The sequence below is a fragment of the Mirounga leonina genome, unplaced genomic scaffold (assembly GCF_011800145.1).
Source record: "Mirounga leonina isolate KUSES-001 unplaced genomic scaffold, KU_Mleo_1.0 Mir_153, whole genome shotgun sequence".
NCBI lineage: Eukaryota > Metazoa > Chordata > Mammalia > Carnivora > Phocidae > Mirounga > Mirounga leonina.
The window spans coordinates 8,212,550-8,235,742 of NW_023270387.1; the positions used below are offsets into that span (position 1 = coordinate 8,212,550).

At 39.8% G+C, this 23,193-nt stretch overlaps 2 protein-coding genes across 5 annotated transcripts in view; one reads left to right on the forward strand and one right to left on the reverse strand.

Moving 5' to 3' along the window:
• LOC118013216 overlaps positions 1–14,899 on the forward strand; it is a 32,444-nt gene extending 17,545 nt beyond the window's left edge. For 3 of the 4 annotated variants that reach the window (XM_035008903.1, XM_035008900.1, XM_035008902.1), the window contains 2 exons: positions 4,022–4,144; positions 4,819–5,939. In XM_035008903.1, the coding sequence (XP_034864794.1) occupies positions 4,022–4,144; positions 4,819–4,878 (183 nt within the window). In that variant the 3' untranslated portion in view covers positions 4,879–5,939. Of the gene's footprint in view, positions 1–4,021; positions 4,145–4,818; positions 5,940–14,684 lie in introns of those variants that run through there. The other variant, XM_035008901.1, reaches the window with a different exon arrangement.
• Positions 12,285–23,193, reverse strand: part of BTG4 (BTG anti-proliferation factor 4) — a 46,171-nt gene continuing 35,262 nt past the window's right edge. Inside the window, exons 3-6 of the mRNA XM_035008905.1 lie at positions 16,035–16,226; positions 15,436–15,573; positions 14,653–14,851; positions 12,285–12,939 (exon numbers count right to left, since the gene is read on the reverse strand). Coding sequence (XP_034864796.1) covers positions 12,757–12,939; positions 14,653–14,851; positions 15,436–15,573; positions 16,035–16,207 — 693 coding nt within the window. The 5' untranslated portion in view covers positions 16,208–16,226 and the 3' untranslated portion in view covers positions 12,285–12,756. The remainder of the gene's footprint in view (positions 12,940–14,652; positions 14,852–15,435; positions 15,574–16,034; positions 16,227–23,193) is intronic.

Here is a 23,193-nt window from a genome sequence, read left to right on the forward strand (position 1 = left end):
TCTACAAGGCAGACAGTGGGTACCCGGCTCTTTGAGTTATGGGGATTACAAATGGGGCTCCGTAGTTACTTAACTCATGTCTCACTAACATATCAATTTGCAGAATTCCATCTATAAAACTTACTGTGACTCAGTAATTAAATTTAGATGCCCCGGTGGTAGCCTATTTACCAAACTGCAGTGTGTTGTTTTCTGTGCAAGCCTGAAAAGGATATTCTTTTTTTTTTTTAATTTTTTATTGTTATGTTAATCCCCATAGATTACATCATTAGTTTTAGATGTAGTGTTCCATGATTCATTGTTTGTGCATAACACCCAGTGCTCCATGCAGAATGTGCCCTCCTCAATACCCATCACCAGGCTAACCCATCCTCCCACCCCCCTCCCCTCTAGAACCCTGTTTGTTTTTCAGAGTCTGTCCTCTCTTCATGGTTCATCTACCCCTCCGATTTCCCCCCCTTCATTCTTCCCCTCCTGCTACCTTCTTCTTCTTCTTTTTTTTTTCTTAACATATATTGCATTATTTGTTTCAGAGGTACAGATCTGAGATTCAATAGTCTTGCACAATTCACAGTGCTTACCAGAGCACATACCCTCCCCAGTGTCTATCACCCAGTCACCCCATCCCTCCCACCCCACCCCCCACTCCAGCAACCCTCAGTTTGTTTCCTGCGATTAAGAATTCCTCATATCAGTGAGGTCATATGATACATGTCTTTCTCTGTTTGACTTATTTTGCTCAGCATAATACCCTCCAGTTCCATCCACGTCGTTGCAAATGGCAAGATCTCATTCCTTTTGATGGCTGCATAATATTCCATTGTATATATATACCACTTCTTCTTTATCCATTCATCTGTCGATGGACATCTTGGCTCTTTCCACAGTTTGGCTATTGTGGACATTGCTGCTATAAACATCGGGGTGCACGTACCCTTTCGGATCCCTACTTTTGTATCTTTGGGGTAAATACCCAGTAGTGCAATTGCTGGATCATAGGGTAGCTCTATTTTCAACTTTTTGAGGAACCTCCATACTGTTTTCCAGAGTGGCTGCACCAGCTTGCATCCCTGCCAACACCTGTCGTTTCCTGACTTGTTAATTTTAGCCATTCTGACTGGTGTGAGGTGGTATCTCATTGAGGTTTTGATTTGGATTTCCCTGATGCAGAGCGATATTGAGCACTTTTTCATGTGTCTGTTGGCCATTTGGATGTCTTCTTTGGAAAAATGTCTGTTCATGTCTTCTGCCCATTTCTTGATTGGATTCTTTGTTCTTTGGGTGTTGAGTTTGATGAGTTCTTTATAGATTTTGGATACTAGCCCTTTATCTGATATGTCATTTGCAAATATCTTCTCCCATTCCTGACAAGGATATTCTTAATATTGTGTTATTTAAAGTGCCTTTATGAGAATACTATCATCCAGCTTTTTAACTATTAAAAACATGTGTGATCTTAAAATTGTCATCCTCCATTAAAGATCAATTCATTCTTGAGTTACAAACAAGAGCACCTTCTCTCTCATTAGTTATATAAAACTTTATACCTTTCAAAGCAGTTTTATGTACATATTGTCTCATTTGATCCTACCAGCAATCCTGTAGAATAGGTAAGCATGTGTATTGTTTTTGGTAGCATACATATTTTTAGTCACATTTTGTATTTAAGGAGAGAATAAACTATTTGCCCCAAGTCATGAAGCTATTTGTAGTGGCAGATCTGGGATCAGATTCTAGATCTCCTAAGTAAATTTCCATAAACACCTCTCTATGATCAGATCCCCATTAGTTACCAAGTCAGAGATTTATTTTGTGATCATTGATGGTCATAGTGATGGTGATGGTGATGGTGATGGTGGCCATCCAGACCCCAGAATCAGTCACACCCCAGCTCCCACAGACCCCAGGGAATGCTCAGTTCTCTCTCCTCCTCTGACAGAGGCATCGGACACATCCACTCACTTCCTCCTCCTCAGTACAGTCTTTACTTGGCTCCCAGGACACCAGCATCCTCTGGTTTTCTCCTACCTGTTTGGCTATTCCTTCACAGTCTCCTTTGCTGATCCCACCTCTTCTCCCAGGCCTCTTTGTGTAGGAGGGCCAGCGTTCAGTCTTGTCCTCTTCTTTTCTCTGGCTATATCCGCTCCCCTTGGGGATCTCATCCCATCTACTAGCTTAAACCCTATCCGTATGTCAAGGACCCTCAGATTTTTATCTCCAGCCCCACCAACTCTCTAACTGAACCCATGTCCTCAACCGCTTATAGCCACCTCCATTTGTAGGTCTAAGAAGCATCTCGAACTCAACATGCCCCAACCATCCTCTGTCCAAACCTCCTCTACTCGAAACCTTCCCCATCTCAGTTGATGGCAACTGTTTCTTCTGTTTTTTCAAGCCAAAATCTTCCTGGAAACCTCTCTGTTGAAAACACCCCATAACCAATCCATCAGGAAATCCTATTGCTCTATTTTCAGAATAGATCCATAATATGACCACGTCTCATTGCCTACAGTGCTCAAAGCCTGGTGCGAGTGCGCATCATCCCACCTGGATTCCTGTAATACTTACTAACTGGTCCCCAATTCCAACCTTGCCTCTCCTCAGTCTGTTCTCAGCACAATGGTCACAGTGATCCTTGTCAAATGAAAATGGATCAGTTCAAACTCCTGCTGTGGCTCCTCATCTCACTTAGAGTCAAAGCCAAGGAAGCCAAGTCCCCTTGTCTCCCACCCCTTCACCTGCCACTCTTCCCCTTGGTCACTCATCTCCAACCATGCTTTCCTCCTTGCTGGTCTTCAGACACACCCGCTGCACTCCCCTCTGCCTGCAACGGCAATGGTTCTCAACCAGGAGCAATTTTATCTCCCACAGGACATGTGGCAATGTCTGCAGACATTTTTGATTATCCTATGCCTTGGAGAGGGCTGCTACTGTTAACTAATGGATAGAAGCCAGGGATGCCACTAAACAGCCCACAGTGTGTAGGACAGCCCCCACAACAAAATACTACCCACCCCAGAATGTCAGTGGTGCTGAGATTGAGAAACCCCGGGCTAAGGAGTTAGAGCATGCACAACTCCCTTACCTCCTCCATGTCTTTGTTGAAATGTCACCTCCTCCCTGAGGCCTGCTCTGACTCGCCCATCTCATTCGCAACCCTCTTTTCTCCTGTTCATCAGCTTTTCCTTACTCTGCTCTACTTTTCTTTCTCCTATATGACTTCCTAATATACTACATAATTTACTCACTTAGGCTTGTTTATTACTTTTCTTCCCTGATAGAACATCAGCTCCATGAGGTCAGAGATGTTTGTCTGCTTTGTTTCCTGAGGTAACCCCCATGCCAGGCTCGTAAGGAGGCTTTCAGTATATTTACCATATTAATGAACAGGTTTGTAAGGACCCTGATGCTCTTATATACTGAAATATTCCAGTCTACCAGAGGTAACTACAAGGCAGGTCAGAGGAAACATTTATTACTTACTTGCCATGTGCCAGGTCTTCTGCTGGGAGTTCTACATGCATCATCTCATTTAATCTGCCCTATGCCCTTATAAGCTAGATGCTACTTTTATTCCTAACTTACAGATGAAAAAACTGATGCTTAGGGGGCGCCTGGGTGGCTCAGTTGGTTAAGCGACTGCCTTCGGCTCAGGTCATGATCCTGGAGTCCCAGGATCAAGTCCCGCATCGGGCTCCCTGCTCAGCGGGGGGTCTGCTTCTCTCTCTGACCCTCCTCTCTCTCATGCTCTCTGTCTCTCTCAATAAAATAAAATAAAAAATCCTTAAAAAAAAGAAAAGAAAAAACTGATGCTTAGAAGTGTTAAAAACTTGCCCAAGACAGAGGTTGCTGTGGAGCTGGAACGCTAGTCCTCTGTCAACCACCATCTATGGAGAGGTCTTGCTTTTATTTCAAAGACAGAATTGTATGTACTCTGCTCAGGTCCAGTCTAAGAAGATCCAGGAGTACTTAAGAGAAATGGGAGCAAAGGTATTAACTCTGTCCTCCACACTCTCCACAGTATAGAAAGAGAAACACGGATCTTCTCCTCTTCACCAGTATGGAACATTTTCTAAAATCCCTCCTCCCGGCAGAACAGCAGATCCCAAGAAAAGCAAGAGATCAGCATGGGGACGAAGAGAAGGTGAGATGCCCTTATGATCCACGGCATTAAGACTGTCCTTCGCTATACACCTTGAAGCACTTTATCATGTGTTTGGAGTCACGTTTGTAATTGAACATGTCAGCAGAACAAAGGATTGGAAATCAATGGTGGCAAGAAAAGCTACATCATCTGTCACTTTATTTAAGAGTTTTCCCAGTACGGGAGATGGTAGATCTTAGATCTCAGAGTTAGAAAGGAAGAGATCACAGTTTAATCTCTCTGCCTTCAGGCAGGTAAAGCATTAATTAATCCCAGAGAGTGGGAACTGAGACTCAGACTAGCCCCCGTCCACCCAGCTGGAAGAGGGCAAGAAGTAACTAGAACTGGGGCCCTTGCCTTCTCATTCAGGGTTTCTTTCATTATGATACCTGCTGCTGTTGTATAAAAGGTTGTTTGTTTTTTATCATAAGCATTAAAATGTTATATCTTTAGGGGCACCTGGCTGGCTTAGTCAGTAGAGCATGTAATTCTTGATCTCAGGGCCGGGAGTTCAAGCCCCATGTTGGCCATGTAGCCTACTTAAAAAAAAAAAAGTTATATTTTTAAAAACCAACAAATATTTTGGTTCCAAACAACCGACACTAATATTTTGTAAGGTATATGTATAATTAGCAAAGAGAAAAACCCCAAAAACCTTCATTTTTCTCATGCAGAGATGTGACGTTGCATGTCAAGGTCAAGATCACCAGCTAGCACCCCAGAGAAATAACTGAACACTGACTTCAGCCCTGGGCCCCAGTCCACTTTATGAAAAGTTATCACCCATGTCTGGGGTGAAAACTACCTTTAAAACTTTATTAAAATATAACACAGCTTTTAAAAGTGCACGTATCATAAATGCACTCCTCACAAATCATCCAAAGTGAACATTTCCATGTAACCAACATCAAGAAAGACAACATCACCAGTCTCCCAGAAGTCCCCCATGTCCCCTCCTTCCGGTCATTGGCCCCCCGAGAATAACCACTATCCTGACTTCAGACATCATCAACTGTTTTTGTTTATTCATGAACTTCACATAAACAGAATCATAAATTATGAATTACTTTATCATTCCTTTTGTTGAGCATCATGTTTGTAAGGTGTATACATATTGTTGCATGTAGTTGTAGTTTGCTGATTGTCTTTGCTATAAAACATTCCATTGTGTGGATATATCAACATTTATTCTTTCCACTACTAATATTAGTGCCTGTGGGTATTTTCTAGTTTGGGGTTATTACAAATAGTCTTGTGCACCTTTTAGTGACTATATGTGGCTGTACCAAATAGATATTACTTAGAACTGGAAATTCTGGGTCTTAATGGGTGGATAGTTCTCTCCTTAGCAGATACTATCAACGGGACTTCCAAAGTGATTGTATGAATATAGACTGCCACCAGAAGGGAGTAAGGGTTCTGGTCACTCTCCATTTTTATCAACACTTAGAATGTTCCATCTTTTTTATTTTATGCATTCTTCTGGGTACGTGGTTTTAACTTGCACGTTCCTGATGGCCTCTGAAACTGGGCACCGTCCATGTGTTTATACACATTTGAGTGTCTTCTCTTGAGAAGTGCCAGTCAAGTATTTGCCGATTTTTCATTGGATTCCCAATTTAATTGATTTGTAGGAATTCTTTATTCTGCAACTATTTTCCCTCATTCTGTAGATTGCCTTTCTATGAAAATAACTACATATAATATTTCTTTTTCTGCTTCATTTTTTGATCTAGAAAGAAAATGGTGATCTCATTTCAGTCTGCAGTTTAAAAGATGTTAAATATGGAAATATGATATCTAATAAGGTTAATAAGAGAATTTTTTAAATACCTGTAACATTGATGTGTCAATCACATAAATGTATACCTCAACCTTGGGTAGATATATAACAGAGGTTAATATTTGGCACAGAGGATAACATGCATACAATGGGACTAAGAAATCATTAGATCACATATTTTATTAAAATATTCATTATTTAGAGATACTGACTGAACCTCTTTCTAGAAATGTAAATTTGCATATATTGTCATTTATCAGGCTGCTTAACTTATCTGAAATTGTCTGCTACTGAATCACACAAAGTAGTTAGATATATTTGCACAATATTTGGTGATCTGGAATGAGAATTTAGAGATCTGGCAATAAGATACAGGCCATGTGGCCTGCACAGAATTCCCTGTGGAAGCTCTGGTTGGAACACTTCAGAGAAATAAACAGTCATCTGAAACAAGTTTGAGTGCTGATCAGGAGAGACACAACCATCTCATGAATTCAATGGAAGCCAAAACATTTTTCTTCAAATACAAACTTCAAATCAAAAGCCGGCTCAAATGACAAACCCAATGCCAGCAATTCAAGCTGCTTCTCACATGGATAATTCTCTGTATTATACTCCAAGATGAGTAGCAGAAGGAATTTTTCTTTTTTACATAACAATTGTTATTGAGTCTTTCAAGCAAAGCAACAAAGAAAGACTAGTCAAGAAAACTTGACAAACATTATGTGTGTGGATGATGAATGGTAACTAGCGAATTCAGTATCCACATCATATTCAAAAGTTTTAGCACTATGCATCTTTTGTCATAATGATGAGATGTCCATACTCAACTGAGGATTTCACTCTAAATCCAACCAAAATACTAATGCTCAATTACTTTAGGGGAAATAAATTATAACTAAAAACACTGGACGACTGTGAAGACAAAAAGATTTACAATTCAGATTTAACAAAGAGTTTTAAATCCAGCCATGAGGAGATCTCAGATTCAATTCACTACACTGCCATCTTACGCAGATGCTGAGTCCTCATTTCTTTGCTGCTAGAGGTTGACCACTTCATCATCTTAAATAATCACTCAGTTTAAAACACTAGCCAACAGGTAAAGTAAGTACCAAATTTGTCAGCCTTAAAACTGTTTCATTAGTTACTAGCTCAATTAAAACTCTCTGCTCCCTTCCTAGCACAGATACCAATAAAATGTAGTTGCCCTAAGAATGGACTATGAGATACCCATTCTCCTGTCTCTTCCATGAACTGGGAATTCATAAACAAAGAACACCCCCCAAATCAAAGCAGAGTAACTTCATAAGATTAAAGACGTCTCCAGTACTTTTAGAAGAAGGTAAATCTTAGTTAGATATGATAAATACTGAGTGTGTATCCTCAAGAACTTTAGCTATTCACATAAATTATGAGATGCATTTCCCAAAAAGCAGAGTGAAATTAATTAAGCCAGACACACAAGACTATTTAGAGTCATTAGGCCAAGAGGTGGCAAAGAAAAAGTCATGCAGAAGTTAAAGATCTTTCTTCTGTATCCCTCATTCTCGGCTGAGTGAGGCACCTGCCAAAACATGATCCCATTAGCTTCCTGGCTAACTTCTTGAGCCTTCCATCTGATCCCATTATTAATATACTAACAGCTGCAGGCTTTTGGTAAGCACATGCTCTTTAATGGAAATGCCACAGATTACAAGGCAGAGATCATGATCTCTTTTCTGCTGCATTTTGTGCTGTTATTGCTGTTTCTGTTTAAAATTGTTTTTAAAATTATTCTTTTATTTCAAAAGTGGTACACAGGCTTCTGCTTCCAGGAAATGGAGTAGGCATACCTTTCCCTACTCCTTCCATCAAGTAGAACTAAAATTCTTGGACATTATGTGTTAAAACAAGGAGATTCTGAAAGTAGAGAAGAGAATAGACAAGCCAAGGACCTCAATACCCAAGGCAGGAAGTGGTGGTAATTCCAGATATTCTCTTATTCCCTCATGTATTCTAGACTTGGAAATGAAAAAACCGGCAATCCATAAACACCAATGGGCACAGAACCAAAAAGCTCCCCTAAAGCACACTCTCTAGCAAAAGGACTGAGAAAAGGGCAGCTTGGTGGCACCTGGGTGGCTCAGTCAGTTAAGCAACCAGCTCTTGATTTCAGCTCAGGTCATGATCACAGGGTCATTGAGATTGAGCCCTGCATAGGGCTCTGCACTCAGCAGGGCATCTACTTGAGATTCTCTCCCTCTGCCCCTCCCCCCCAACTCTCTCTGTCAAATAAATAAATCTTAAAAAGTGGGGTGGGACAGCATAGCAAGACAGAAAACCTTTAAACAGTAACTGCTTTACTCCAGCCAAGCATCACAGGAAGAAAAACAACAACAACCCTGGCTCCACCCACATCAGCAAAAGTTGAGTGAGAAGTCTAAACTTCCACCTTGCCAGGCTATATAATTAGGCATCCCAACCTCCTCCTGGGATGTCGTCAGAGAAGACCATGCAGAGAGCTAGGAATCTTCATCTTTTCATCCCTGCAAGGCAGTTACAAATCCCCCTCCTCTTCAGTGTCAGGGCAGACCACATGGGGAATCCAGACATCTACCAACATATGGTAGTAGAGTCCCCTCCCTACCACCTCCCCGCTCGAGTGGTATCAGCAAAGGCCACGTGGAGAGTCAGGACTTCTCCCACTGCCCGTCGGCAATGAGGCCAACCTCAGCAAAGTGTTCCTGCAAGCCACATGAGGAGCTTGAACTCCCATACCTGCCCAGCAGGTACGAGCAACCCCTTCCTTAGGTAGCGGTGGAGAGCAAGTGGGGAACCTGGACTTTTAGCTACCGCCAGGCAGAAACAAGGCAGCACCCCCCCACACCCCCCACCCCCGCTCCCCTCTCCCACCACCAGTGGAATGGTGTCAAAGGAAATCAGCTAAAACAAAGTTTAAATAGGACCCCAAGTCTTATAATGTCACAAAATGTACAGGTTTCAGGCAAAAATCATTTATCATAGTAAAAACCAGAAAGATTTAAAAAAAACTGCGTGAAAAAAGGCAATAAACAGGTGCCAACACCGAGATGACAAAGATATTAGAGTTATAGGAAAAAATTTAAAGAAGCCATCACAAAAATGCTTCAACAATTATGGACATGCTTGAGATAAATGAAAAAATGGGAAATCTCAAGAAAAAAAAAACCATAAAGTCACAGAAGAAGAAAGAGAAGACAAAAAAATCCAATGAACATTTTAGAACCGAAAAATATAAAAGCCAAAATAAAAAGTTCACTCAATGGGCTCAACAGTAAAATAGAAGGGACAGAGATGGGGAAAGTCAGTGGATTTTTAGACAGAATGATAGAAATTACCAAATCTGAACAGCAGAGTGGGGAAAAGACAGAAGAAATGAATGTGTAGAGCCGCAGGGACCTGGGACACTATAACAAATGACCTAGCATTCAAGTCGTCAGACTCTCAGGAGGAGAAGACAAAGAGGGCAGGCTATACAAGTACTCAAAGAAAGAATGGCTGAAAACTCCCCACATTTGGAAAGAAGCAAATCTACAGATTCAAGGAGCTGAATGAATCCCAAGTAGGATAAATAAATTAAAAAAAAAATCCACACCAAGACACATCATAATTAAACTTCCAAAAACTAAAAGCAAAGAAAAAAATCTTGAAAGCAGCCAGAAAAAAAAAAAAAAAAAAAAAAAGACAGCTATAGAGTTAAAAATGTGAATCACAGCAGATTTCTCATTAGAAGCCATAGAAACTAGGAGAAGAGGCACTACATTTTTCTAGTCCTGAAAGAAAAAAAGGATAAATCCAGAACCCCAAAGTCTGGCACAAACATGGGGAAAGGAGATCACTCATGCATTGCTTGTGGCAATATGAAATGGTACAGCACTCTGTAAGACAGTCTGGCAGTTTCTTAAAAAACTAAACATGCAACTACCATACGACCCAGCAATTACTCTCTTAGGCATTTATCCCAGAGAAATAAAAATTTATGCTCACACATTGTGTATATATGAATGTTTATAGCAGTTTTATTCATCATCCCTCAAACTAGAAACAACCCAGTTGTCATTCTTCAACATACAAATGGTTAAACAAATTGTGGTATATCTGTTCCATGGAAGACTACTCAGCCGTATAAGGAACAAAATACAGCTTCGTGCAACAATCTGGATGAATCTCTGGAGAACTAGGCTTTAGTGAAAAAAAAAGCCAATCCCAAAAGGTAGCCTATAGTAGGATTCCATTTATAACATTCTGGAGACGGCAAAATTACAGAAATGGGGGATAAGAATTTAGTGGTTGTCAGGGGGTTGAGGAAGGGCTGGGAGCGGGAGGAAGTGGGTGTGGCCATAAAAGGGGACGATGGAAATGTTCTGTATCCCAACTGCATCGTGTCAGTATCTCTTTGTAATATTATAGTATCGTTTTGCAAAATGTTACCACTGGTGAAAACTAGGTAAAGGGTACACAGGGTCTACCTTTTAAAAGCATGTGAATCAATAGCTCTCTCAAAAAGTTTAATTTTTTAAAGAAAAAAAGTGGTACATACTCATAGAAAATTTCAAAATCCAGATTAGGAAGATCTAATTTGGTTATTATACTTATATTCTAATAGACACAGTATTCATTTATTTGGGGGTTTTTCAACTGTATTGATCACTTTTAATCAAAGCAAGAAATATATAGTTCATTAAATTTTCCCCTATACCCTTGTCTCAGGGCCACATGGGAAGCTTTAAAAAATTACACAGGGCTCTAAAGCTCATGGATGGCTCCCTCTGGGCCAATCATCAATCGTGGTGGAATTGATTTCTTTTTGAGTCCCCACTTGGAACAATTCATTTTAATGGTTATGTCTGGTACTGTGTGCACAGAATTTTGATGTCATCCGTGCACCCAAATAAGAATATGGTGACTCATTAGTGAGGTCCATCATGGCATGGATCACAGAAGTGGTAATATACATGCCACAGATTTATCCTCTCTGTTGGCTGGAAGTAGTTTTGTTTTTTGGTTTAAAAAAACAAAAACAAAAAACCTCACACACTTCAAGAGACAAGTGTTAATAAAATCCTCTGTGCAAAGGTTCTTAGAAACCCATTCTTCTATCACATCTAAGTATTTTGTTTTTACATATAGTAACTATTTTATACAGTTTTCACTTTCTAGTCACACTATACATGGGAATAACTCCTACAGAGAGTTGCTCATTGAAATCCAAAATAACATCATTATGGCACTAAGAAACAGGTAAGAAACGAAGACTAAACAGGACTGAGAATAAAACTGGCAGAAGACTTAAGATAATCATGGTTTAAAAAAATGAAAGATACTAAAGCAATCAGATAAATAGTTATGACAAACAAAGAAATGATCCAGCATCTGGAGAGTTGGTATCCCTAAAATGGATGGACCGATAAAGTATTAAAATACTGTAGATTGCTCTAGAAAAATAAAATCTGCAGATCAGAAAGGAACACAATATTTTGGAGGAAACTGGTAGAATGACTGACACATGGACAAAGACTTCCAGTATAAAGAAAAGGTTTTCAGACTGGCAGGCAAAGGAAGTCACCTAAGAAAGTAAAACTCATGTTGGTGTGAGTGGCGGGGATTTGGGGAAATCAAACTGGTCTCCAATTTCTCCACAGTATCGTGCCAAAGACAGTTTCATGTGAGATCTATGAAATTGTAAGAGAAAGAAAGCATGACCTAAGATTTTAATACTCACTTAACTGGTCCTTGGGGGAAAAAATTAAGAATGCTTATTTCTGCAGCTTGCATAGCAACAAATACTACTGTATAAAATTGAAAAACAAAGTTTTAAAGATAAGTTTCCAGATTCCTAGTGTTTAACTCCAGGGAAATCTTTCAGGGAATAAAATACTTTGTGGTAGAAAAATTTATGAATATTTCACCTTAGGTATCTTTGTTTTGCTAAGATACTTGAATTTAATTTTTAATTTTAGTTACTTGTTTAGCTCCTATCATATGGTTTTTCTTATTAAATTGTGTATCAGTTCTTACATCTGTATACATATATAGCATGACTGTAAAAATGGTCACCATTTAATGTTAATAATGATAGTTTCTGGATGGATGGTAGGGATTTTTTTTCTTGGTGGTACATTTTTTTGCTTAGCTTAATTTTTTTTTTAAGTTTTTAATTTTAATTCCATTAGCTTGAATCCTTATAATGGACAGGTGTCACTTATAAAATAAGTCATAATTAAGTCTATTAAGAGGTTTAGAAATAGATCAAAATTTTTAAAAGACACACAAACAAGGGAATTTTGTATCTTAAAGAGTAATTTTAAAACTAACTCCTAGCGGCCTTGTGAAATAGAGCAGCAATGATGGGTAACAGAGTGTGGCCAGGAGACCGTATCATGGGGATCACACTTCCCCAGGTGAAGGTCTACCTGCCTTAATGGCTAATGAAGAAACACAAACTTTCGAAGCTTTCTTGCAAAACACTGAACTAGAAAAGGTATTAAAAACATAGTATGTTTATTTAAACTGTTACTTTTCATAATTCATTGAATCTTATCACAGGTCAATATCTTCATTCTATTACCTTACTGAATACATTCATTAGTGTTACATAAAACTTCACATAAAATTAAGTAAGAGTTAAAAAGTACAGCTAAGAACATAGTCATGATCTGTGTGAGAGGATTCACCATTATGCCACCCTAGTCCCTGATGGGATTACTTTTTCTGTTTCATGGGCCTCTCAACCTTAAACTCCCTTTTGTTTTAAAGAAAATGAAGCAGCTCCTCTGAGCTCCATCCCACCGAGTGCCCAGCCACTGCATTATCGGTTCATGTTGACCCAGTGGTACCTGTCCACCCGGGGGACAGGAGCAGGCCTCGGACCCTTGGGATTTTTATGCAGTGCATGATAAGTGTTCCCTAGGAGGCCCATGCGGCCATCTGCCATATTCTTTTTGCGGGAGACATGGAACCAAGATTGAAAGGGCTGTTCCAAGTTTTCAACCTGGAAAAAAAAAATAAAAAAGGTATGAAGATCATCTCTAAAGTAATAAGCTAGACCGAAATACTAAACACAAACCCATAACTCAGAAGCTAAGCCTTTAAAAAGCATAGAGAGTACAAATGAATAGAAATCAAAGCAGATGATGATCCTTGGAAAATTGTCTAGCATGGGGGGGGGTAATAAAGTCATGTCATACCTTTTAACAAAATTAAATCTTTAATCCAACTAAAATACTTAAAAACACATCTTCAAATTTGTGTATATTCTTGGGTTCTCTTCTACCCACCCCTCCCCTCACTGGCTTAACCCAAAACTGTCTAATCGTAACCTCTAGGGCTGAGGTCTAGAAATATCCATTTTCAACATCCCAAATGACCAATACAGATGTTTTGCAGACCACACTCTGAAAAGATATTGTTCTACAAGTGTATGGCTGACTGTAGATCTGATCCCTAGATGGAAGAAAATCTTTCTAAGCCTAAGAATAGAATTAAAGGTATATATGTCATTACATGGTTTTAAACTTTTATACATGGAGAACTATATAATAAACTGTAGAGTTTAGTTTCCAAACTACCAGAATAAATATTTGCCAGTAATATGAAAAGGGGTTAAAATATTTCTAACCTTTGAAGAACCTGTACTAATAATATATTAAGACCTCAAATGGTAAATGGGTAAAGAAAAAATTCATAAGACAGTAAGTACCCAAAACATTTGGGCATGTGGAGAGTTGGGTTTCTTTAATGCTTAAATTAATAGTCTATAACAGTATCTTTAGCAAATTATTTTTAAATGAGAATAACCAATTTTAGCAAAAATGATAAAACAGACACTTTCACATGGAGCTAGTTAGAGTACAAATAAATAAAACCTCCCTAGACGGTACTTTGGCCATATCCTATCACCCAGTAATTCCAAGTCTGAGGATCAAGTCTCCAGAAATAACTTAAAATTCAGTCATCTCTACAAGTTATCAGCTTTTTTTATATCACAACAATGTGAAAATCTAGATGATTGCCAGTAATAGATTAAATAAATTACAAGGGAAAAAGTAAGTATTTAAATTGTCTTAACATGCATAAAGGATTAATTTCAAAAAACATACAAACAAGTATATACATAACCGTATCAATAGAGAGTCTAGATCAGTGTTTTTCACATTGAGGGTTGCCACTATTTCTGGGTCATGAAATCCATTTAGGTGGTTGGAATCAATTTAATTTAATAGAAAATATGGAGGGCATTATGCCAAGTAAGGATGAGTATTGTTTCATGAAACTTATTTCCAACATATAAATATACATATCTTTCTAGTTGTGGCTAAAATATATTTCATTATTTTTAGAAAAACTGTTCTTGTGGTGGGATTACAGACCTTTGATCATTTCTTAGTATTCCAGATTTTCTACAAATGGTATGTTATTTTCTGCTGGCAAGAAAGCCCACTAATTTTAATATTTAATCAGGAAGGAATTTGGATGAAAGGAAACTTGTGTTCAAATACTACACAGAAAAACAGTATTACAGAAGACTGTAGCTCCTGAGCACTCAGCCAAGTAGAGAAACTACATATAGAAGAAAAAACTTTTCCAAATTGTTATTGTGATTTTAATCTTTACAGTTTTTTCTGTTTTCCACTTTTACAGTGAATAAATTCTTTTTAGAATTAGAATGGGGGGAAGCATAGAGAAGAACTGGAACACACTTCACCTGGTAAATACTCTTTGGATTGCTCACTTTAGGAATGATCTGAGGTTCTTTGTTACAACTTTCTTCATCGGAGGAAACGCCAGAGGAGTGGTCTAAAGTGGCTCTATTAACGGCACAGCTGATCCGTTGGGAAAGCTCCCGTTGCTCCCACCTGCCTTTAAAAGAAGCGATTGTAAATGGGTGATTTTTCTCACCATACCTAAGTGGGAAAAGAAAATAAAGTATTCGTTAGGGATTCAAAATTTCACAAGTTGTTTTTATCTCTACTCTTTTCTACAGACCACTCACTAATCTGCAAAAAGTTATTTTAAACAAATGGAAATGGTTTGACGGCAAAGCAAGTTAAGAGACGCTGTGACCTTCAGCTACCACAGGGTGGTAATTAATGGGGGTTATTCTCTAAGCGCTCTCGGTGAATTTTTCAGAAAAAGACAAGAACTAGTTTCTTTCAGTTCAGCTAAAGGACTGCATTGCAACTTCTCTGCCCTTTGATACTGCCTATAATCCTTAGACGTTATTATCTACGGTTGGCAATGAAGTGCAGGGATTAAAGTCAGATTTCAAATACTATGTAAAGTCTTTGTGCTTCCAGGCCATCCGCTCCTAATGGAAATTTGCGCGAATCAAGTTTGCATCCGAAACCTTAACGGGCCAAGGCCCTCGGCCTGCTAACCACTAACGCAGGGCTGTGGCGCATCATCTCTCACAAAGGTGTACAGAACTGACTATGTAACCAAGGTTTCCGGGGGTCACAGGCACACCCGCTCCCATGAGATTACTCACCTACAGCACACTTCAAAGGGATCTACCCATAGGGTCATCTCCTTTGGAAGTCCCAGGTGAGAAAAATCCACTTTACTTTCAGCACAAGCCCTTTCTAGAATGGGATCTTTATTCTGAATATTATTTATCCTGATACACCTTTAAAAAGCAAGGAAAGGGAAACAAAGATGGGGTGACAGGCGCCTTAGTAGAAGAATCATGTGATGGGCAAACGGCTCCAATACACACAGCTCCCCCCTCACCCGCGACCCCTGCCCCGTCCCCGCCCTCCACGTTCTATGGGTAGAACCATCGACTTTTTACACAGCTACTCAGAATGTGAGTTGCATCACTAAGCCACACAATTAGTGTGACGAATGTTCTCTGCTTAATCCACCTCACATAAGGGAGTTTGCCCTATAAGCCTTCAACTATCATTTAAGCTACATAGGTTTCAACTACGCACTGCCGCCTGCTGAATCTTTCTTTCAAGCCCACGTTCAAATCAGCTTGAGCCCATAAAACTTATGTTACTCAGACTCTGCCGACAGAATCCTTGCCAATGGCGATCACTCGCTTGTGACTTCCTTCCCTTTGCCGTCCTACACACCGCCTCTCACCTGAAGGCTTGCCCTTTGGAAGGGAAGTCAGAGTGCCAGTGACTTCTGTAGGTTTCAAACAAGATCGTCATCAGCTTTTCTGCGAAGTCTTTTACTTGCTGTTTACTCAATTTGTCATGTTTTTTCACCAGTCTTGTGACAAAGAAAACTGCTGTTGCAATTTCATCCCTCATGATTCAAGAGAAAGGAGGTCTGCAACCATTAAAAGGAAGCGAGAATAAATTAAAATAGAAACAGGGTCACACTGGTTATCAACATGTAATTGCCACTGGGAAGTTTTATAGACCTTACGTTTAAAGTAGAAATCGTTTGCTAGTCCTTCATGAACGAAATAAGCGCATCGATACTATCAATTAACGAAACAGCCAGGAGCACCAATTCCTCAACTAGTCAGTTTTTAATATTTTCAAAGAAAAAAAAAGACCCGCTTTTCAAAACTTCAGTACACTTAAGCAACAAATGAAACACCACTATGCAACTTAAGTCAAAAAAGGGGAGGGGGGCCTGGGTGGCTCAGTCTGTTAAGCGTCTGCCTTGGGTTCAGATCATGATCCCAGGGTCCCGGGATCGAGCCCCGCATCAGGCTCCCTGCTCAGCGGGAAGCCTACTTCTCCCTCTCCCTCTGTCTGTTGCTCCACCTACTTGTGCTCTCTCTCTCTGTTAAATAAACAAAATCTTTTAATGAAAAAAAAAGCCCTGATACAAGACAGTCAATTATACCCAAGCAATGCTTTTTAAAAACATGTTTACAGAGAGCAAAACATTTCAGGATATAGTAGTTCTAAAATGTGGCTCTCAGGTCACATGCTTTAAGTAAAAGTTAAAGTTAATCAAACATACATGATACTTGCCAGAAAAAGTGCTTTAGCCCAACAAAAAGCAGGTCAGCGTTAGAAGACACTCTCCCCTACACCTGTTCTGTTAGTTTTAGGCTGAAGTTTATATAAACCTGGGTCCCAGAGCCTGACAGGTGTTTAACCTTACACAGGGGCAGTCCGTTAGGGTAATTAAATAGCTTCTTCCAGGTCCCCATCAGATTCCTCCCTGGTATACGCAGAGTGAGTTCTTTAAAATCTGAACATCTGAAAAAAGATTTTCCACCTGGATTTGTCTCTTCTATTTTGCTATTAAAGTCTTGTCTCTTATGACATAGATTGAGAATCAAGCCTTCTCCTTCCATATCCTAATATCCTACATTCCAGTAATTTTGTCTCTAATTGTAACTGTCAACATATTAAAGAATTTTGTCTTGGGTCGTGTATAAAACTTAAGACAACTTTCTTTGAACAATCGTTATGTTGACAACACACATTTTTTGCTAGAATGTTTATTTGCAAAATAAGTGGAAAAGATCTTGGAGTTTATCTAATCTCATTGGTTCTCAAAGTGTGGGTCACTGACCACCTCGTTGGGCCCCACTGCGCTGCCTGTTAAAAATGCAGATGCTTCTAAAGGTGAAGCCTGAGAATCAGTAGATCACAAGTACTTCCAGATGATTCTTATACCCACTAAAATTTAAGAACCACGGCACCTGACATATAAGTCTTTAAACCCACAGTAAGGGGTCATTCAAGTTCTTCACCAGTGAAAAAGAATTCGTTCTCTTAAAAGGAAGCCCATTTCATTTCTAAAAAGCTCCAGATACCAAGCGGTGCTTCTTCCCTTGGAGGTGCCAATTCCTCCTAATGGAAGCCTTACTTCTCTGGAACTATAGACTGTAGCTGACGCTCGACCGCATGAAGACACTTCAAATGCCAGTTCTTCAGCCTCTCCTGAGCCTTCTCTTTTGGAGCGCTAACCTCAACTTTTAACAGTCCTTCCTATAGACACCTCACTCCAGATGCTTCACCATGCTCGGCGCTCACCTGTGGAGGAGTTTCAGGTATGTCAGTAATGCTTGTTTAAAGTGCGGAGCCCAGGACACACAGTGCCCCGGGTATGCTCTGCCATTGCAGATGAGAGTGGGACTGTCCCCTCCCTTGCTGCAGATACCGTATTTCTAGAACGCAGCCTCAGGTGGCATTCACCTTGTTGGCATGGCATCCCACCACTGCCTCACGTTGAACTTGCAAGGAGTTTTTTTCACTAATGCTATTGTTTTGTTTTGTTTTTTAAAGATTTTATTTATTTATTTGACAGAGAGACAGCTAGAGAGGGAACACAAGCAGGGGGAGTGGGAGAGGGAGAAGCAGGCTTCCTGCCGAGCAGGGAGCCCGATGCGGGGCTCGATCCCAGGACCCCGGAATCATGACCCGAGCCGAAGGCAGGCGCTTAACGACTAAGCCACCCAGGCGCCCCAATGCTATTGGTTTTTTACATCTTTCCCTTCCTGGACAGCTTGAGGTTTAAGAATATGGGCTTCAGAGTTAGACAGACCTGGGTGTGAATTGCAACTTTACGATGCACTGTCTGTGTAGCCTGGAGCAACCTGCTTACCTCCTGAACTTTCAATTTCTGACCTGTGAAATGGGAGGGACAAGAGTGACCCCCCAGGGTTGTTAACAAGATTACAATCAGTGCACAAACGCACCTTGTCCAGAGCCTGTCTAGCTGTTGTGACAGGAAGCTGATTAAGAAATCAGCTTAAAGGGCGCCTGGGTGGCTCAGTTGGTTAAGCGACTGCTTTCGGCTCAGGTCATGATCCTGGAGTCCCTGGATCGAGTCCCGCATCGGGCTCCCTGCTCTGCAGGGAGTCTGCTTCTCCCTCTGACCCTCCCCCTTCTCATGTGCTCTCTCTCTCTCATTCTCTCTGTCTCAAATAAATAAATAAAATCTTAAAAAAAAAAAAAAAGAAATCAGCTTAAAATCAAGTGTCATGGGATTGAGTCCCAGTCCTTCGTTTACCAGACATTTAGGGAAATTTCTCAGTCTCTCTCATCTTCAAAATCTCATCTGTAAAAAAGGGGGTAAAACGTGTGCCTATAGCCTTGGAATCAGACTTCCAGAACTGGAAGGCTTTGTAGGGTTATGAGAATTAAGTATAAAATGCCTAGAACAGCACCAAATACTCCGTAAATGCTCTGTAAATGATAGATATTACTACTACTACTATTGTCTTATGAGGTTCTTGTCCAGATTAAATTATAAAATTAGGGTGCCTGCGTGGCTCCGTCATTAAGCGTCTGCCTTCGGCTCAGGTCATGATTCCAGGGTCCTGGGATCCAGCCCCGTGTCGGGCTCCCTGCTCGGCGGGAAGCCTGCTTCTCCCTCTCCCACTCCCCCTGCTTGTGTTCCTGCTCTCACTATCTCTCTCTGTCAAATAAATAAAATCTTTTTTAAAAATTATAAAATTATATGAAGTATTTAGCAAAGTGCCTGGCATACAGTAAGTCCTCAAAAAGTGGTAGCCTTTCTTATTAATAAATAATAAGTTTATATTTATCATTTTATTGTCTTTTCTAATGCTTTGTGGATTAAATGGGGTATAAAACAACTGCATATTACAGTTATACCTGTCATATTTCATTGTGTTAAATTTAGACCATCACTATAAGGAATCAGGATTAGGTGTGACCCAATTCTGTCATTCAATAAATTCTCTTATCGTTTTGGCTGTTATCTGTAAATTTGGCAAGAATATATCCTGCCTATATCTATAAACAAGTTGAATAGAACAAAGATCAAGCAGGAGCACCTGGGTAGCTCAGTTGGTTAAGTGTCTGCCTTTGACCCAGGTCATGATCCCAGGGTCCTGGGATCGAGCTCCACATCGGGCTCCTGCTCAGTAAGGAGTCTGCTTCTCCCTCTCCCTCTGCTGCTCTCTCGCTCCACTCTCTCTCTCTCAAATAAATGAATAAAATCTTTTTTTAAAAAAAGAATAAAGATCAAGCAAACTGCTTTGACAAAATCCAAGTGACTCTAGAATACATTGGAGTCTATTCTAGAGAGACTATAATGTTAGTATTACCCTTTTGAAATTTTATAGAGAGAGAGAATAGACTAGGATAGAGAAATACAAATATTTAATGTTGTTATGAACTAAGATTTTCAATGTAAGGAAAAAGGGATAAAAGTGTAAAATCAAGGAAATTAAGTAAAAATCCTATAATGTTAAATTTGAAATGGTAGTATTAATATGAACTTGAGTTTTTTTCCTAAAAATTTGTGTTTTAGTTCTGTTCACTGAAAGGTCTAGAATTAGTAAGGAATCCTGACATTCATTTTGTGGTCTCTAAATACCATTTGTCACTTAAAAAAAATCCTTGGAGAAATGGCTCATTCCAGTTGTAGTTCAGGTAATATATTAGATGAGCCTGGAATGTATTTTACCAGAAAGCAAGAAAGTTATGCAAAACCAGTGGGTCATGTCAAAAGACATGAGCCTACATGAAGAGCTCCCATTGGCCAAAGATAAGTTATTTTGAACAGTATAATAGATACTGAGGTCCTTCAACCAGTTCCCCTCTTTAGGGTCAACACAATCATCCCCCAACTGCTGGAACCATCAGCAGCTAATGGCTCAAAGCTGCATTTCTCACTGGGACTTACTCTCAGAAACTATCTCACAGTAAAGATATCCTCCCAGGGATGGCCTGCAGTGCAGCCTTTGGCTAACGTGGGGATACAAAAACCTGGCCCCCTTATAATTCTGAAGAGCCACCCCATCTCCGGAGTTCCCTATAAAATAGACGGAGTCCTCAAATGCAACTGCATCATTGGTCCACCTGTCCCTCTGGCCGGTCCTATCTTTCTCACTCCCTCATGGGTATATCTCTCAAGAGGATTCCCTAATAAACCTTCTACATGCAGTTCTCTATCTCAGAGTCCGTTTCTAAGAAACCCAGTCTGAGACAGTTTTAAGGAAACAGACTCTAAAATGGAATTTTGGAAATGGATTACTTACCTGCTGGCTGGAGTAAAAACTTCATTGCTAGTGGTAATAGAATCTGGATATGGATGGCTCCTGGCATGCTGGACCGCTAGAACTTAAAACTTTCACCAGTGCTGAACTGAGATGCAAGATAGATATTATTATTGGAAATACAGCTAGGGTTGCACTGGCTACTGTAATATCTTTGATGCTTAGGAGGTATGAGAAATGATCATCTAAGCACTATGGAAATGGTGGTTGAGCACCTGGATATCAAGTAATGACATAAGTTAATAAGTCTAGCTCAATTCAATATATTAAGTATTTCAGTATCTACTATATGCCCAAAACATATAAAAATAAAATTAAGTTGTGACTAGGACCTTAATGACCTTCTACTTTCACAGTATCTTATTGATTTCAGCTTTCCATGATATATTTCTTATTCCCCTTACTCAATTACAGGGGTTTCCAAACTGCTGTACTTTGGAATCACCTGAATATCTTTTAAAAATACTGATGCCTGACAAGAGTTTATGCCCAGACATTGTGCTTGAAGGAAGATGGAGTGCAACCAGGGCATCAGGACTTTTAAAAGCTTCTCCAAGTAATTAATGGGCAGCGAAGATGGAAGAGCATTAAGAGACATAACTCCTAGCCATTAAGGAGATTTCACATTTATTTTACACCCTTGATTGCTTTGTAATGCCTTGAGCTTAATAAAGATCATTATCACATATTTGCATCATTTATCTTCATCTTTTCTAGCCTTTGCTGGGGCAACTTTTGCAAAGTTTTTTTTAAAATTTATGTTAGAAGTAAAAAAATTGGAAATCAGGACAACTACTCATATATTGCTGAAATAAAATTTATTTTGGAACTAAAGGCAACATGCATTAGCATATCCTCAATCTTTTCCTTTTCGAATGGTTAGTGTTTGCATTTATAATACTAAAGTGGTGCCAGGTGCTTAATAATTCTTTCACTAGTTCACCTTCCCAGATGACATATTGTTACAGTGCATTTTGAGTTGGTGCAACATGTTAGCTGATGAGGCTTTGAACCTCCCTAGTGATATTTTCTGCAACAGGCCCAGGCAGGCCTTGGATGTTATGAATAGAACAATGGAATAACAATGCACCTAGAGTTCAGGGAAGAATAAATAGAAACTAACATCATGCAAGACTTCCTTCAGTTACTTGTTTATGATGATTTTAAACACCTTACTTAAATCACCTCCTACACATAATGACAACTAGAGCTTCTGTTATAATTGACATTCACTCCATGACTATTTACTGACCATCTAACTGCATATGAGATGCTGCTAAGTGCCATGGGTTAAAAATTTTGTTTCAACTTTCAAGAGGCTTATAATCTAGAGAAGGAAACCAGTTATGTACACAAATAACTATTTGGATGCTGAGTTTGGAGATATGAGATACTCAAAAATCACTCCAGGTTTCCAGCCTTAGTTACCAAAACAATAATGTTTCATTGAAATAACTGAGCTCAGCAGAAGAGTTGGTAGAAAAAGAACAGTGGCTGGTTCAGGTTGAAATATACTGAGTTTTTGATGGTAATTAAACACCCACGTAGTAATGCTCATTGACAGGATATTAGAATTTAGCAAAAGGTCTAGCCTGGGCCAGCCTAAACCAACCTCAGGTGTAAGTAGAATAGAAAATGGATGCTGAAATTTGAAGACAAACTCCCTTCAGCTCAGGTCATGATCCTGGAGTCCAGGGATGGAGCCCCATGTCTGTCTCCCTGCTCAGCCAGGAGCCTGTTTCTCCCTCCCCTTTCCCCTGTTCCTTCTCTCTCTTGCTCACTCTCTCTCTCTCTCTCTCAAAGAAATTTGAAGACAAAAAAAAAAAAAACAACCCCAAATCCAGCTCTTCCACCATTTCTATGGAATGTCTAAAATTCCCATTATAAAGCATTTAGTCCCCTGATTAGATGTTGTCTTTTCAGGATTTCCTTCTGAAAATGTCAAATGAGTTATCCTTAATAGAACAAGAGAATCATGTTCTATCTGGAGAGGTTTGGAAAAGGGGAAGAAGCCTGGGGAAGCACCACAGAAACGGGTAGAAACATGAGGTTTCTGGCCATTCAGAATGAGGATGAAAAACAGAATGAATAGGAAGCCTTTTGAGGGAGGCAAACCATAAGAGACTTTTTTTTTCTAATTTATTTATTTGAGAGAGAGAGAGAGCATGAGCAGAGGGGAGGGGCAGAGGGAGAGGGAGAAGTAGACTCCCCATTGAGCAGGGAGCCTGACTCGGAACTCAATCCCAGGATCCTAGGACCGTGACCCTAGCTGAAGGCAGACGCCCAACTGACTGAGCC